This window comes from Crotalus tigris, unplaced genomic scaffold (genome assembly GCF_016545835.1).
Source record: "Crotalus tigris isolate CLP2741 ecotype Arizona unplaced genomic scaffold, ASM1654583v1 scf7180000024464.508515016:1373766, whole genome shotgun sequence".
In the NCBI taxonomy this organism is placed as follows: domain Eukaryota; kingdom Metazoa; phylum Chordata; class Lepidosauria; order Squamata; family Viperidae; genus Crotalus; species Crotalus tigris.
The window spans coordinates 630,094-645,194 of NW_024100635.1; the positions used below are offsets into that span (position 1 = coordinate 630,094).

At 44.8% G+C, this 15,101-nt stretch overlaps 1 protein-coding gene and 1 pseudogene across 1 annotated transcript; one reads left to right on the plus strand and one right to left on the minus strand.

Annotated features, from left to right (window-relative positions):
- The first annotated feature begins 874 nt into the window (after positions 1–874).
- Positions 875–3,607, plus strand: LOC120303345 (zinc finger protein 271-like). Its single transcript, XM_039332813.1, has one exon. It carries the CDS (start codon positions 1,326–1,328, stop codon positions 2,646–2,648), a length of 1,323 nt encoding a protein of 440 aa, XP_039188747.1. The 5' UTR covers positions 875–1,325; the 3' UTR covers positions 2,649–3,607.
- Positions 3,608–8,645: 5,038 nt separating this feature from the next.
- Positions 8,646–14,811, minus strand: LOC120303347 (annotated as a pseudogene).
- Positions 14,812–15,101: the final 290 nt, after the last annotated feature.

Consider the following 15,101-nt stretch of genomic DNA (forward strand, 5'->3'; position numbering starts at 1 on the left):
ATTCCTCCCCTCCCGAGTTTCAAGATTTATTGCCCTTTCATCGTTTCCTCTATCATCCTCCCTCCTCCCCTTCTTCTTTTGATGGCAGAATGCCTGTGAGGCCCCAGCTGAGGCAGGCAGAGCTGACACTGGTGCTTTAAATCTTGCAGAGGCTTTAGGCATCATTTCATCAGTTAAAGCAGTGATTCTCAACCTGTGGGTTGGGACCCCATTTGGGGTCGAACGACCATTTCATAGGGGTCGCCAAACAAGGCTGTCCGCCATTTCCCCCCCCCCTTTTCTTTGGCTACGCCCCTGACACCCGGTGATGTATAAGTGGTTGGGGGGGTCACCACAACGTGGGGAACTGTATTATGGGGTCACGGCATTAGAAAGGTTGAGAACCATTGAATTAAAGGTTTGACTGTAACCACTTTGGGATAATTTCCAGGCTAAAACACATGGATTTTCCACATATATACATTTGTAGGTGTGTGTGTTAGTATTGCTCTCTGTATGCATATATCTAAAACTGTATCTCCAGCACTTTCAGATATATTTAATGATAACCCTTTGCATGGCTAAGAATCAAAAAGGCTAAGGTCAAAAAAAGAACTTCATGATTGAATGGATATTTGAACTTGGATCTCAGTAGTCTTCCATGTGTCAAATGAATCATAACTAAATACTACTACTATTACTACTACTACTAATAATAATAATAATAAAAGTTGGAAGGGATCTTGGAGGTCATCTAGTCCAACCCCCTGCTCAGGCAGGAAACCCTACACCATTTCAAACAAATGTCTGTCCAGTCTCTTCTTAAAAACTTCCAGTGTTGGAGCATTCACCGCTTCTGGAGGCAGGTTGTTCCATTGATTAATTGTTCTAACTGTCAGGAAGTTTCTCCTTAGTTCTAGGTTGCTTCTCTCCTTGATTAGTTTCCATCCATTGCTTCTTGTAAGGGGTTATTTTTGTATTGTATTGTATGTAAGGGGTTATTTTTGTATTGTGGCAGGTTTGCTAATTCATTGTAATGCATACTTTTTTTCTTTTTTCACATCTTCTGCAACCATTTTATAAACAATTAAAGTTACACTTTTCTTTGAATTTTATAGACAAAGAGGATGGCAATAAGAGCACTCTGGATGACTGAGAATAACAAGCAACATTGAAAAGGAAAGCAAATCCAGCCAGGCACACATTGGACAGATGCTCTACAAATGCTCTCGCTGTGGTAAATGCTTTAGCAACTACTGCAACTTGGTGATATATCATGGGACTCACACCAAGAAGAAAGGGTATCTCTAGTTTGTGGGGAACATTTCATTAGAAATTCATGCCCCATGAGTCACCAGAGGACTCACAAAGGCAAATTCTTTGAATGTCCTGATTGTGGGAAAAGTTTCAGTCAGAATTCCCACCTGTTGATACATCAAAGGATTCACACAGGAGAGAAACCCTTTGAATGTCCTGACTGTGGGAAAACTTTCAGTCAGAATTCCCACCTGGTGATACACCAGAGGATTCACACAGGAGAGAAACCCTTTAAATGTCCTGAATGTGGGAAACGTTTTAGTCAGATTTCCAGCCTGGTGACACATCAGAGAACTCACACAGGAGCGAAACCCTTTGAATGTCCAGATTGTGGTAAAGGTTTCAGTCACAATTCCAGCCTGGTGATACACCAGAGGACTCACACAGGTGAGAAACCATATCAGTGTCCACATTGTGGGAAAAGTTTCAGTAGCAGTTCTAAGCAGGTGAAACACCAGAGGACACATACAAAAGATAAACAATATGAGTGTCCAGAGTGTGGGAAAAGTTTCCGTAAGAATTCCCGACTGATGACACACCAGACGACTCACAACAGAGAGAAATCATATGAAAGTCCTGATTTTGGGAAACGTTTGAGTAAAAATTCCAGCCTGGTGACACAGCAAAGGACTCATACAGGAAAAAAACTATATGAGTGTCCAGAGTGTTGGAAAAGTTTTAGTAAGAAGTCCAGCCTTGTGACACACCAGAGAATTCACACAGGAGAGAAACCATATGTGTGTACAGAGTGTGGGAAAAGTTTCAGTAAGAATTCCAGCCTTGTGACACACCAGAGGATTCACACAGGAGAGAAACCATATGAGTGTCCAGAGTGTGGGAAAAGTTTCAATAAGAATTCCAGCCTCGTGACACACCAGAGGACTCACACAGGAGAGAAACCGTATGAGTGTCCAGAGTGTAACAAAAGTTTCAGTCAGAATTCCAACCTGGTGACACATCAGAAGACTCACATAGGAGAGAAACCGTATCCGTGTCCAGAGTGTGGGAAAAGTTTCAGTCAGAATTCCAGCCTTGTGACACATCAGAGAACTCACACAGGAGAGAAACCATATCAGTGTCCAGAATGTGGGAGAAGATTCAGTCAGAATTCTAGCCTCATGACACACCAGAGGACTCACACAGGAGAGAAAACCTATGAGTGTTCAGAGTATGGGAAAAATCTCTATAAGACTTCCCACATCATGAGAGACCAGAGGACTCACACAGGACAGAAACTGCATGCATGTTCAGAGTGTGGGAAAAGTTTCAGACTGAATTCCAATCTGGTGATGCACCAAGGACTCACAGGGGAGGGAAATCCTATGAGTGTCCAGACTGTGGGGAAAGTTTAAGTGAGAATTCTGACCTGGTGGTACACCAGAGGAGCGGTCCCCACCTTTGCAGCTTGGGGCCCAGCCTTTTGTCTGTTTGCAAAAGCTTTTGGCACGGAGAAAAAAAGCCTTTGGGGGTGCAGCCCAGACACTCCCAACAGCGGTTTGGATGTCCTGAGCAGGCAGCCTCAGTGGGTCAGCGAAGCTGGTCATGGTGTGCTTGTGTCACTCAGCCTCTACTCTCACCGCTCCGCTTTTGGAGCATTGTGAGCAGGCAGTTTGGCAGCCCGGCTGGGAGAGAGAGGGGAATCGGGCCACACAAGCAACAGGATAGCATGCATGTGCAACTCCACACAAGAGAAGTCTTTGTGGTGCCGCCCTTGTGAGTGGAACTGCACACATACACCTGCCCGCCTCTCCCATGGCCTGGTTCTGAACAGGCCATGGCCCTCTTGTGGGGTGCAGCCTAGAGGTTGGGGACCCCTTTACCAGAGGATACCAGGAGAGAAACTATTTGAATGTCCAGTTTGTGGGAAATAGTTCAGTACTAGGTCTATTGTAGGGCTAGGCGACCTCGGCTCTTTTATGACTTGTGGACTTTAACTCCCAGAATTCCTGAGCCAGCCACGCTGAGGGAAAGGTGAGAGGTTTCCAAGCTGAGCCATGCTGGCTCAGGAATTCTGGGAGTTGAAGTCCATGAGTCATAAAAGAGCCAAGGTTGCCTACCCCTACCTCTTATTGAGTTTTACACACTGAGAAACCTTTCAGACGTCCAGTCTTGGACAATACTTCACATAAGAAAATCCACAGGAGGCAAAAGTAGATGAGTTTAGAGAAAGATTGGATTTCTTTTCTGATTTCCATTGGGAGTGCAGGTGAGAAATTGACAATATGAATTCTGGCCTGATCTTTTTTAGTCAACACAACTCAAGATTAGACCTATAATTGGAGAGAGAAATAAATGGAAAATGTTACTTTGATAAAGGCTATCTGTTTCTGGTGATCAGCAGACGTTTCTGGATAATTCCTTTAGCACAGTGGTTCTCAACCTTCCTAATGTCGCGACCCCCAACCATGTGGTCATAAGTTGAGGACTACCTGTATTTCCCTGCGGGCGGGGCAGGAGGAGGCGCGCACATTCCGCCTCCTCTCCTGTGGCTGGAGTGCACGCTGGGCAGGCCGAGGGTGGACACTGGGCAGGCCGAGGGTGCACGCAGGCCGTCGCCCAGTGCATGCGTGGTGCCACCCCATGTGCTGGCTGAGGTGTAGCTGGCAAGCAGCAGCAACGGCACAGGCCGACCACCGGCTGGGCCACCAGCTGGCCCAGCCTAAAGGAGGTAAGCCACCCGCCGGGCCCCATGTGCGCCAGCAACCCTCCCTGCGCCCGCTGCTGCCCCGTTAGCCTTACCTTGGCCACTGCTCGTTCGGTGCAGCGGCAGGCAGGCCCAGGCACTCCTGGGTGGCCATGGCACGTGGCAGCGAGGGTGCAGGGCGGCCACCGGCTGGGCCACCAGCTGGCCCAGCCCAAGGGAAGTAAGGCACCCGCCGGGCCCCACGCATGCCAGAAACCCTCCCTGTGCCCGCCGGCCTCCCACCCCTGGCCCTCTTTCACTTACATTTAGTAGTTGCTCAGCAGGAAGGGGTGGAAACATCCAGAAAGCTTTCCTTAGCTGCAGACAACTTGCAGCACCGTTTGCAGACTGGGACTTTTGGCGGGCTCAGCAGGGCAGAGACAGTCTAGACAATTTCTCTTGGCTTTTGAAAGCCAATAGAATTAGACTCTATTCAAGAGAGTCTATTCTCTTGGCTTTTGAAAGCCAATAGATTCTATTGGCTTTCGAACGCCAATAGAATAGAGTCTCTTGAATAGAGTCTATTTTATTGGCTTTCAAAAGCCAATAGAATAAGAGGGAGTAGCACAGCTAAGGAAAAAGGGAAAAAATGGCGGACTGCGTTGTTTAGCGACCCCCGTGAAATGGTTGTTTGACCCCAAATGGGGTCGCGACCCACAGGTTGAAAACCGCTGCTTTAGCAGAAGCGTGGAATTCCTCAAAAAGGCTTTTGGATGGTGTTTTTTTGTATATTGATTATGGAACTCCCATAGGTAGAGTTTCTGTCTTCTATCTTGGTGTCCTCCATATTTTGAACGCCAGAATTCCCCAGCCACCATACAAGTAGTCCTCAAGATATAACTGTAATGAGGCCTACCAATTATGGTTACATAACGACCATTAAATGAGACTGCTTTGCTTAAATAACCTTACCCCTTCTCCTGATGAAGCTGTTAAACAAATTTGCAAGTCGTTAAATGGAACAGTGACTATCTCAGGATTGGAAGCATAGCTCAGTTCCAGGCTTTCATTCCAAAGTCCTCCCCTACCCCAAGTATGGAGTCCCACCGGGCTTTCCCCTCCCCCATAGGCTTTTCCCCACTCCCACTTTGTCCCTGCAGTGCTTAGGCCTGACACCCACCCAAACAGGCCTCACAGCCTCCTTCCTCCTTACCTTGTGAAGATCTCTGAACCTCATGCTGGGAAAAATGGGCAAGCCACTCATCCATGGGCCGTATGACTGTGTCATGGAAGCAATTGCTATTTTCATTGTGCCTGGGATTCATCTTCGGCACGCAGTAGACTTATGAAAGCAGCCGCCATTTTGCCATGTCTGCCTCAGAGCCAAAATGTCGGCTGCTTCTGGGTGATTGATATGTGGGAGAGGAAGAAACTGCTCTGTTTTGCTACCCTAACACTGTGCAGACAACCTTAAGGAATTGCGGGTGCACTCAAAATGATGGCTGCCTCTGGGAGATCTTCAAAATGTAAGTGGATAATGGCTGATAGGTCCAGTGAAAAAAGCAATGTAAAATTTCATATATAGAGGCTGTTCCACCTTGCAGATGAACCTGATGGAGAAGAGCTGTAGGAATATTGAGTTGAGGAGAAAAAGGGTCATGGTTTTGAACACAGCAACTCCTGCTGGGATCTCTTTTTCTCGGAAGTGCTTGTTTGTTATCCTTCGATGGCTGCTGGATGATAGTAGCACCATATTGCTGACGTATTTGTTGCATCCCCCTTGGTGGTGGCAATTTGAGAAAAAAAATGTACACTGGAAAATGTTTCATTTTTAAAAATGCATTGAGTAAGAATTCGCAAAAGCTTTTGACAAGAAAAACAAGGGTATTGTCAGTGTTGCTATGATCATTAGGGCAAGGCAAGATGCTCAGAGTTAACTGAGAGATGTGCAACAAGTTTTAATAAATAAATTTAATAATAAAAAGGCAGCATAAAGCCCTTTTCTCAAGTCTTGATTGCTCTCCACACAGTGGGTATCTAACACGCTACAATTGTTCAGCTACCTGTAATCTCTCTGTGGTGCATTCTGCTTCTCTATGACCAATCTGTCTTCCTCAGTTTCCCTTCCCTCCTCGTTATAAATTTATTTTTTTCAATTTCAATCGTACATCAGCCCAGCTACTCTGTGCCTCTGATGATGTGATCTGCATTTTTTTTTTTTTGAATAACTACAATGAGAGAAATGCTGTGGAGATCGTGTACTTGGACTTCAGCAACACATTTGACAAAGTACACCACAACTTACTTCTTGGTAGGGTAGAACAATGTGGGAGACACAGCACCACCATCAGTTGGATTTGCAATTGGCTAACCAACTACATTCAGTGGGCAATGGTTTGCAAGTTGCTTCAGGAGCTGTGCTTTTTTTTTTTAACAAAATTTTATTAAATTTATATAGATAAGGAAAAATAGGAACAATACAGGTATGGTAAAGGGAGGGGAAAAGGAAGGGGGGAGGGGAAGGAAATAAGGAATTGGGGTAAAATAAGGATAGGTACAATCACATATTTCAACAAACAAGCAACTGTCCGGATCATAATAATGAGTAAATATCATATTCAACCATTTTTAACAAAGCTTAAACTGTAACATATTAAAAACAATTAGTAAACAAATACGTTAATCTATTAAGTAAACACTACTAATAAAATCTCAAAAAAAAAATCCTAACAATCAAAAGTAACAAATGAAAATCAGTAAATCAGGAAAAGTAATCATATCATCAAAATGTTAGTTAGAACTCGATTAAAAATCAGTCATCTATTATAAAATATTAAATCCTTCACGTTCTAATGTGTCTCTAACCATTGATAAAAATTTTCCCAAGTTCTAAAATAGATTGAATCATCTTTTTCTTTCATTTCTAATGTTAGTCTATCCATTTTTGCACACTCTAAAATTTTGGTAATAATAATCTGGTCAGATGATAGACTCTCATTTTTCCAAAACTGGGCAAATACTATCCTTGCAGCAGTTAAAACATGCAATATCAAGTAGTCATTCTCTTTGCTATAATTAGGTCTTAATATTCCTAACAAAAACAATTCTGGTTTAAATTCTATTTGTAGTTTCATCATCTTTTCCAACCACCTATGGATCTTAGACCAATATTTCTTAGCGATAGTGCATGTCCACCAGGCATGGTAATAAGTGCCTGGCTGTTGTTTACATTTCAAGCCAATATCCGAAATATTTTTAAATATTTTCGCTAAGCGAACTGGTGTCATATGCCATCTATAAAACATCTTATATAAGTTTTCTTTATATGCTACTGCTTTTGTAAGCTTAATATTTTTATCCCAAAGTTTTTGCCAGTCTTCCAAATCTATAGAATATCCAAAGTTCTTTGCCCATACTATCATTGTTTCTTTCACTTGTTCTTCTTCCATCTTCCAGTTTAAAAGAAATTTATAGAGTTTTCTAATCAAATTCTCATCTGTTTTTAACAAAATTTTATCCAATGGGGTCTGTTCTTTGTAAAAACCTGTCGATTTTATATCTTTTTCATATCTTGTTTGAATTTGCAAGTAGGACCACCATGTCAAGTCAATACCTTGTAGTTGTAAAGTTTGCCTGTCCTTAAGTTTTCCCTCTTTGTCTAAAATGTCTTTATAACTAACCAGTTTGTCATAATTAATCAGATTTGGATAAGCAAATGCTTCCATTGTTGAAAGCCACTCAGGTATTTTCATGTATATTTTATGTTTAATTTTCTCCCATTCTGAAAGTAGTATATTTCTTATCGCATGATTTTGAAAGTACTTATGTGCTTTAGATTTCTCATACCATATAAAAGCATGCCAACCTAGCTGAAGGTCATGTCCCTCTAAATAAAGCAATCTTTTATTTCTCAATACAATCCATTCTTTAAGCCAAAGCAAAATAGCCGCTTGACAGTAAAGTCTCCAATCTGGAAGTCCAAAGCCCCCTCTATCCTTAGATTCTTGTAACAATTTACATTTGATTCTCATTTTCTTTTTTTTGCCATATAAATCTTAGAATCATTGTTTAAATCATCAAAAAAAATTCTTAGTAAGTTTAACAGGCACTATTTGAAAAAAGAAAATTAGCTTTGGTAAAATGTCCATCTTAACCGTCTCTATTCTTCCTAAAAGTGATAATTGAAGATTTTCCCATCTTTCCAAGTCCATTTTTATTTGTTTCATCAATCTCTCATAATTATCTTCTTTTAGTGTAGTATATTTCGCCGTTAAATAAATACCCAAATATTTAACTTTTTTAACTATTTGAAGATTTGTCATTTTAGAAAGTTGAGTTTTCTGTTTGTCTGTTAGATTTTTTGTTATTACTTTAGTCTTTTCCCTGTTTATTTTCAGACCAGCCACTGCTCCAAATTTCTCAATTTTCTGCAAGAGTTTATCAGCTGTTTGCAATGGCTCCTCTAGAATGAAGACCAGGTCATCCGCAAAGGCCTGTAGTTTATATTTCTGGTCTTTAATCTCCAGGCCTTTAATTTCTGTGTCTTGTCTGATATTTCTTGCCAAAACATCTAATGTAAGAATAAACAACAGAGGAGACAATGGGCATCCCTGTCTAGTGCCTTTTTAAATCTCAAATCCATCTGTGTAATCTCCATTTAAAAGTATTCTTGCTGTTTGTTTCTTATAAATTGCTTGAATTGCTTTATTAAAATTTTCACTAAAGTCCATTTCTTGAAGTTGTTGAAACATAAATTGCCAATTTAAGTTATCAAAGGCTTTTTGTGCGTCAAGAAATATAAATGCCATCTGGTTCCCTGGATGGATTTCATAGTAAGGAGCTGTGCTTCTTAATGAGCTGGGAAGTCGTTCAGCTGGGGAGTGGAGCTGCAATCACTTAAATAGTCCTTCTGATCATGTACTTGTTGAAAACCAAATGGGAAGCTAAGCCCACGCCCACCCAAATCCCAAGCTGGTCACTGGGATGCTAAGCCACCTTCAAGGAGCTCAGATGCCTTTTTGCTGCCTACACCTCCCACAAACTGTCTGAGACTAAGAGACAATGGGCCATCTGAGAGAAGGAAGACTATGCTCTCATATGTGGATCTCACCCAGTGTTTCACTGCATCGTTGAAGCCCTTTCATACGTTCCCTTTAAGCCCAGCCATCAAGTTGCCTTCTCCCCCCCCTCCCCCATATGGATGAGTGAAGAGAAGCATGTTGAGGTCAAGGAAATCCCTGACTCTTGGTACGAGGTTGCAGTATTTGCTTTTGTGGAAAGGGTTTCCCTTAGTGGAGGCAGAGTGGGTGGCGATAGGGAATGTCCACATCCCCAACCTCACTCAGAGATTCCATGCCAAGTACTCAACTGTGCTAGGATGTTTGTGTGGAAAACTTAGTGTATAAATAATGTTTGCGTTTGTCTCTTCGTAGGATTAATCCTCTTTCTGGAGGATTGGCATGTCATAGTTCTCTTGAGCCTGCTCGCAACCAGACAACAATAACAGGAGGGGGGCGGAAGGCATCGAAATGTGAGGGTGGTTTAGGACGGAAACTCTGGAATACAAGTGCCATCTGGAAGACTGAGACAGTTTCAACCCCAAGGTCATCAGTTCTGGGAAACGTTCGAGGCAGACAGATTGTTCTCAAAACAACCCAGGTGCAACTGATTGATGTACAAAGGACAATGGGAGATCCAGGGGAGAAAGGGGGAATTTATCTTATGATTTTCACATGGAAAATGTTGGAACTGGCTTTCCCACTTCTGTACCCACACAGCTTTTCAGTAACGTATTGTCTTGGAGGAAAAAAGTCTCAGGAGTTTCTCTTGTTGGCTAGCACTACTGGGCTGTGGCCTCTTGACCACCAGGCTGCATGAGTGGCTTGCCAGGGCACACGCGCGTATGCATGCACTCAGCCCCCCTTGTGCTGGCACTAGCCGAGCCACGAACCCTGACCTGCGGGCCAATGCTAGCTGAGCCATGAGTCTCGCACTGGCTCCAGCCAAGCCATGGACCCCAAAGCAGGCGCTGGCAATATGTGAGCCGCGAGCCAGCATTAACTGAGCTGCAAGCCTCACACCGGCGCTAGCTGAGCCTTGAGCTGCGTGCAGGCATTAGCCAAGCCGCACGCTTTGTGCTTGCGCTAGCTGGGCCATGAGCCTTGCACTGGTGCTAGCCAAGCCATAAGTGCGCACTGCTGCTAGCAGCCCCATTTGCGGAGCGTGCATGCTCGTGGCCTCATTCGCATGCATGCACGTGCATCCACATTGGTGTTTGGGTGCATTTGCACATAAAGGTGCCTGTCCCTCCCTTTCCCACCGGGCCAACTCAGAAAAATTGGGGACCCCTGGGCTAGCATATTGGGACAGTTGACAGATACAGAAATGAGCAGGCACTATGTAACTTACTTTAAATAAGAAGCTGTTCTATACTTTATACAAGTTAAATGCAATATAGATTATTGATTATTAACAAAGTGTTTTGACATTTTAACTTACTATTTTGCCTCTCTATAGAGTAGATAGATTAAGGTCAAATTGATTGTAAATAGAGGTAAAACTTCATAAATTTTGGGCCTGCTCCACAAGGGAAGGAAACTAATATTGCTCCAATATATTTATGAATACTCATGTTTGTGGGATAATATATGTAAATCTGGTTTTGCCTTTTTGGTGCACATTTTTTCCTTCTATTTAAATGTTCTGATTATCCTTGTTTTGTTTTGTTTTGATTTTTTTTTAAGTTTGTAATTTACATTAATTTTCCAAATAATAAAATATTTTATTTAAAAAAGCCATTTTACAAGAAGCAAGTTCATGGGGCTGCTGTTTATCCATTTTCTAAACTGCCTCTAAATTCATGAAAACATAGCATTATAGGCTTGAAAGGGACCCTGGAGATCTTCTAGTCCAACCCACTGCTCAAGGCAGGAGTATTATACCATCCCACTCAAATGATTATTCAGTCTATTCTTGAAAACCTCCAATGATGGAGCAGCCACAATCCCTAGAGGCAAGCTATTCCATTGATTGTCCTCACCCACAGAAAAATTCTCTTCTAGGTTGGACCTCATTTTAACAAGCTTCCACCCATTACTTCTTGTCCTGCCCTCAGGTGCCCTAAAGTAGAGGCTCCCAACATTTTGGGCACCAGGGACCGGTTCCTTGGAGAGAGGTTTCTCCATGGATCAGAGAGGGTGTGGTTTCGTGTGTTGCCTGCATCCAGCGAATGGGGCTTCACTTGTTTCTGCCATGATGCGGACCAATACCAGTCCATGAATGAGGGTTGGGGCCCCTGCCCTAAAGAATAAGCGAATCGGACACTCAATTACTGAAGACAGCTATCATGTCCCTCCTAGTGACCTCTTATCATCTTTGTTGCTCTTCTCTGCACACTTTCAAGGATCTCAACAATTTTTTTATATCGTGGTGATCAAAACTGGACACTTTATTCTAAGCGTGGTGTCATCAGCACTGTGTAAAGCAATTCTATCTCTTCTTGTCGTCTCAGCACTATTCCTTCTTGATGCAGCCTAGGAGAGCATTGGCTTTTTTTGGCAGCTGCAGCACAATATTGGCGCAAGTGGTACTTGTCCACTTATCATGCGGCCCAGGGATAAATGCCCTGCCTTTTTCGAGAGCTCCCCAAGACAGCCACCAGTTTCAGTGTACACACAATTCCTTAACACAGTTTACAAAGTGTTAAGGTAGCAAAACAGAACAGTTTGTCCCACTCCCATACAACAGTGACCTAGAAGCAGCCACCATTTTAACACAGAGGCAAGCATGGCAAAATGGCAGCTGCTTCCATAACTCCACTGCATAGCCCAGGGATGAATCCTGGCAATAGTCAAAGTAATGGTTGCTTCTACAATGCAGTCACGCAGCCAAGAGATCCATGTCCTGCCCTCTTTCCCCACATGAGGTTCAGAGATCTTCAAAAGGTATGGAGGAGGAAGCTGTGATGCCTGGTAGGGTGGGAGTCAGGACTATTCTCTAAACCAGACATGTCAAACACAAAGCCCGTGGGCTGGATCTGGCCCATGATTGGCTAATATTTGGTTGCCGGGAATGGCCCAGAGATAGCGATGGACTGGCCCCGACCCCACCCAGCTGACTCCAAGGCACAGGAGGTGATGAGCACATGGGGGCCGACGGCATCCAGCAGCAGGGGCTACGTAGCCCACTGTGAATATGGGCCGGCCCTCCAGTAGCAGCGCTGCCACGGCACCAACATGCTGACTTGGGGGGGGGCATGTGATGCAGACCGCTGGACATACCTACTCTGTACCATCTATTTTTGATTGGAGAGGTTGCCACTGGTCATCTCCTCAGTCCCCTCGAGGTCTTGCCCTTGGCCTGCGGGTAGAGCGCATTCCCCGCACTCACCTTGGTACCTGCAGCACCGCTAGCCACTCGCACAGGCCCATTAGGCCGCCGCCCAGAGCTGCAGGCCTGCCCAGCATGAAGAAGCGGTCAGCTAGGAAGCCCTGAGTAGAGGTGGCAGAGCAGGCCCAGAGCAAGCAAGCAAAAGGCCTCCCCAAGTGGGGAAAGCTGGATCCCCATCGGTGTCATAGCTACCCAGGCCCAACAGAGATGGGGGGAGGCAAGCAATCCTAGCTGGGACTGGGGGGCCATGGTGCCGATGGGGATCCAGCTTTCTCTGCTCGGGGTGGCCTTTGGCTTCCTGGGCGTGCTGTACCACCTCCACTCGAGCTTGCTAGCTGGCTGTTTTGCCTCCTTTGTGCTGGGCAGGCCAGGTGCTCTGGGTGGCAATCTAAGGGACCTGTGCGAGCTGCTGGCAGCACCGGCCACAGCTGGGGCCAAGGTGCGTCGGGTGCACAAGGGAACAGGCTCCACATACGGGTCTAGTACAAGACATGTAAGAGGGCCGAGATGACCAGCAGCAACCTGCTCTCCAACCACAAGCAAAAACAGATTGGAGTAGATACATCCAGCTGTCTGTATCACGTGCCTCCCCCCTCCCCTACTCCGCCTGCTGCTGGAAGGCTGGCCCAGTATTCACAGTGGCCTGCAGAGTCCCAGAGTATACCGATCAAGAGGCAGGCTGGCTGTGGCTGCTGATGGACACCATCAGCCCCCATGCGCTCGCTGGCCTCTGTGTATGGGGGGGCTATGGTGTCAGGCAGCAGCCATCCTGGCCCATCTCGCCTTGCCTTGCCCCACAGCAATGGTACCCCCCTGCCTCAAGTCATCCTGCAGAATGAACCGCCTGCCCACTACCCCCACCAGAAACCCCCTGGATCTCCCCCAACCCTGCCTGGCCCTCACAGGCATTCCCCTCCCAAAAGCATCATTGAGGTGGCCATGCCGACCCCGGCCACGCTCACCCAGTTTTCCATGACCACTGCAACCATGCCCACCCAGTGGGCCACGCCTACCCAGCCCCCCTGAGGCACCACAATGCTGATGCGGCCCTCAATGAACTCAATTCAATGAATTCAGGTGGATTTTGTTGTATGCAATAAGAAGTGATTTACGCCTGAAGTACCAACCACAGACTGAACATTTGAAAGGTCTCCCCCATGTGAGTCCTCTGGTGTTTCACAGAAATGTTTCCCACAATCACAAACCCTTTTTCTCTCCTGTGAGTCCTCTGGTGTATCACCATATTGGAATTCCAACTGAAACCTTTGTCATAAACAGGGCACTAATATGGTTTCTTTCCTATGTGAGTCCTCTGGTGTGTCACAAGGCTGGAAGTATGACTGAAACATTTCCCACAGACAGGACATTCAAAAGGTTTATATCCTGTGTGTATCCTCTGGTGATTGTGAGCTGGAATTTTCTAATGAAACTTTTTCCACAATCAGGACATTCGAAGTGTTTCACTCCTGTGTGAGTCCTCTGGTGTATCACCAGATTGGAACTTTGACTGAAATATTTTTCACAATAAGAGCATTCAAAGAGTTTCTCTCCTGTGTGAGTCCTCTGGTGTATCATGAGGTGGTAATTTTTAATGAAACATTTTCCACAAACAGGACATTCAAATGGTCTCTCTCCTCTGTGAGTCCTCTGATGTATCACCAGCTGAGAATTATGACTGAAACATTTCCCACAGAAAGGGCATTCAAAGGGTTTGTCTCCGGTGTGTGTCCTCTGGTGACTCATGAGCTGTAATTTTTTAATGAAACTTTCCCCACAATATGGACACTGATATGATTTCTCTCTTGTATGAGTCCTCTGGTGTTTCACCAGCTGGGAATTCTGACTGAAACTTTTCTCACAAAGAGCACATTCAAATGGTTTCTCTCCTGTGTGGGTTCTCTGGTGTATCACCAGGTGGTAATTCTGACCAAAACTTTTCCCATAAAGAGCACATTCAAACAGTTTCTCTCCTGTGTGAGTCCTCTGGTGTATCACCAGGTGGTAATTCTGACTGAAACTTTTCTCACAAAGAGCACATTCAAAAGGCTTCTCTCCTGTGTGAGTCCTCTGGTGAATTACCAGACTGGAATTGTCACTGAAACTTTCCCCACAATATGGACATTCAAAAGGTTTCTCTCCTGTGTAAGTCCTCTGGTGTTTCACCAGATGGGAATTCTGACTGAAACGTTTCCCACAATCAGGACATTCAAAGGGTTTTTCGCCTGTGTGAATCCTCTGGTGAATTACTAGGTTGGAATTCCCACTGAAACATTTCCAACAATCAGGACATTCAAAGGGTTTTTCGCCTGTGCGAATCCTCTGGTGATTCACCAGGTTGGAATTTCCACTGAAACATTTCCCACAATCAAGACATTCATAGGATTTATTTTTTGTGTCCATCCTCTAGTGCAGTGGTTCTCAACCTTTCTAATGCCGCGACCCAATAATACAGTTCTCCATGTTGTGGTGACCCCCAACCACTTATACATCACTGGGTGCCAGGGGCGTGGCCAAAGAAAAGGGGAAAAAATGGCGGACAGCCTTGTTTGGCGACCCCCGTGAAATGGTCATTCAACCCCAAATGGGGTCCCGACCCACAGGTTGAGAACCACTGCTCTAGTGTATCACTAGGCCAGAGTTCTGACTGAAACTTTTCCCACAATCAGAGCATTCTCTCTGGTCTGAGTTCTCTAATGTATCACCAAGTTTCTATGCTCACTACATTGGGAGCACTTGTAGGGCTTCTCTCTATGTCATAAGCGTCATAAATGCGAGTTAGCTGCCAAGCATCCTA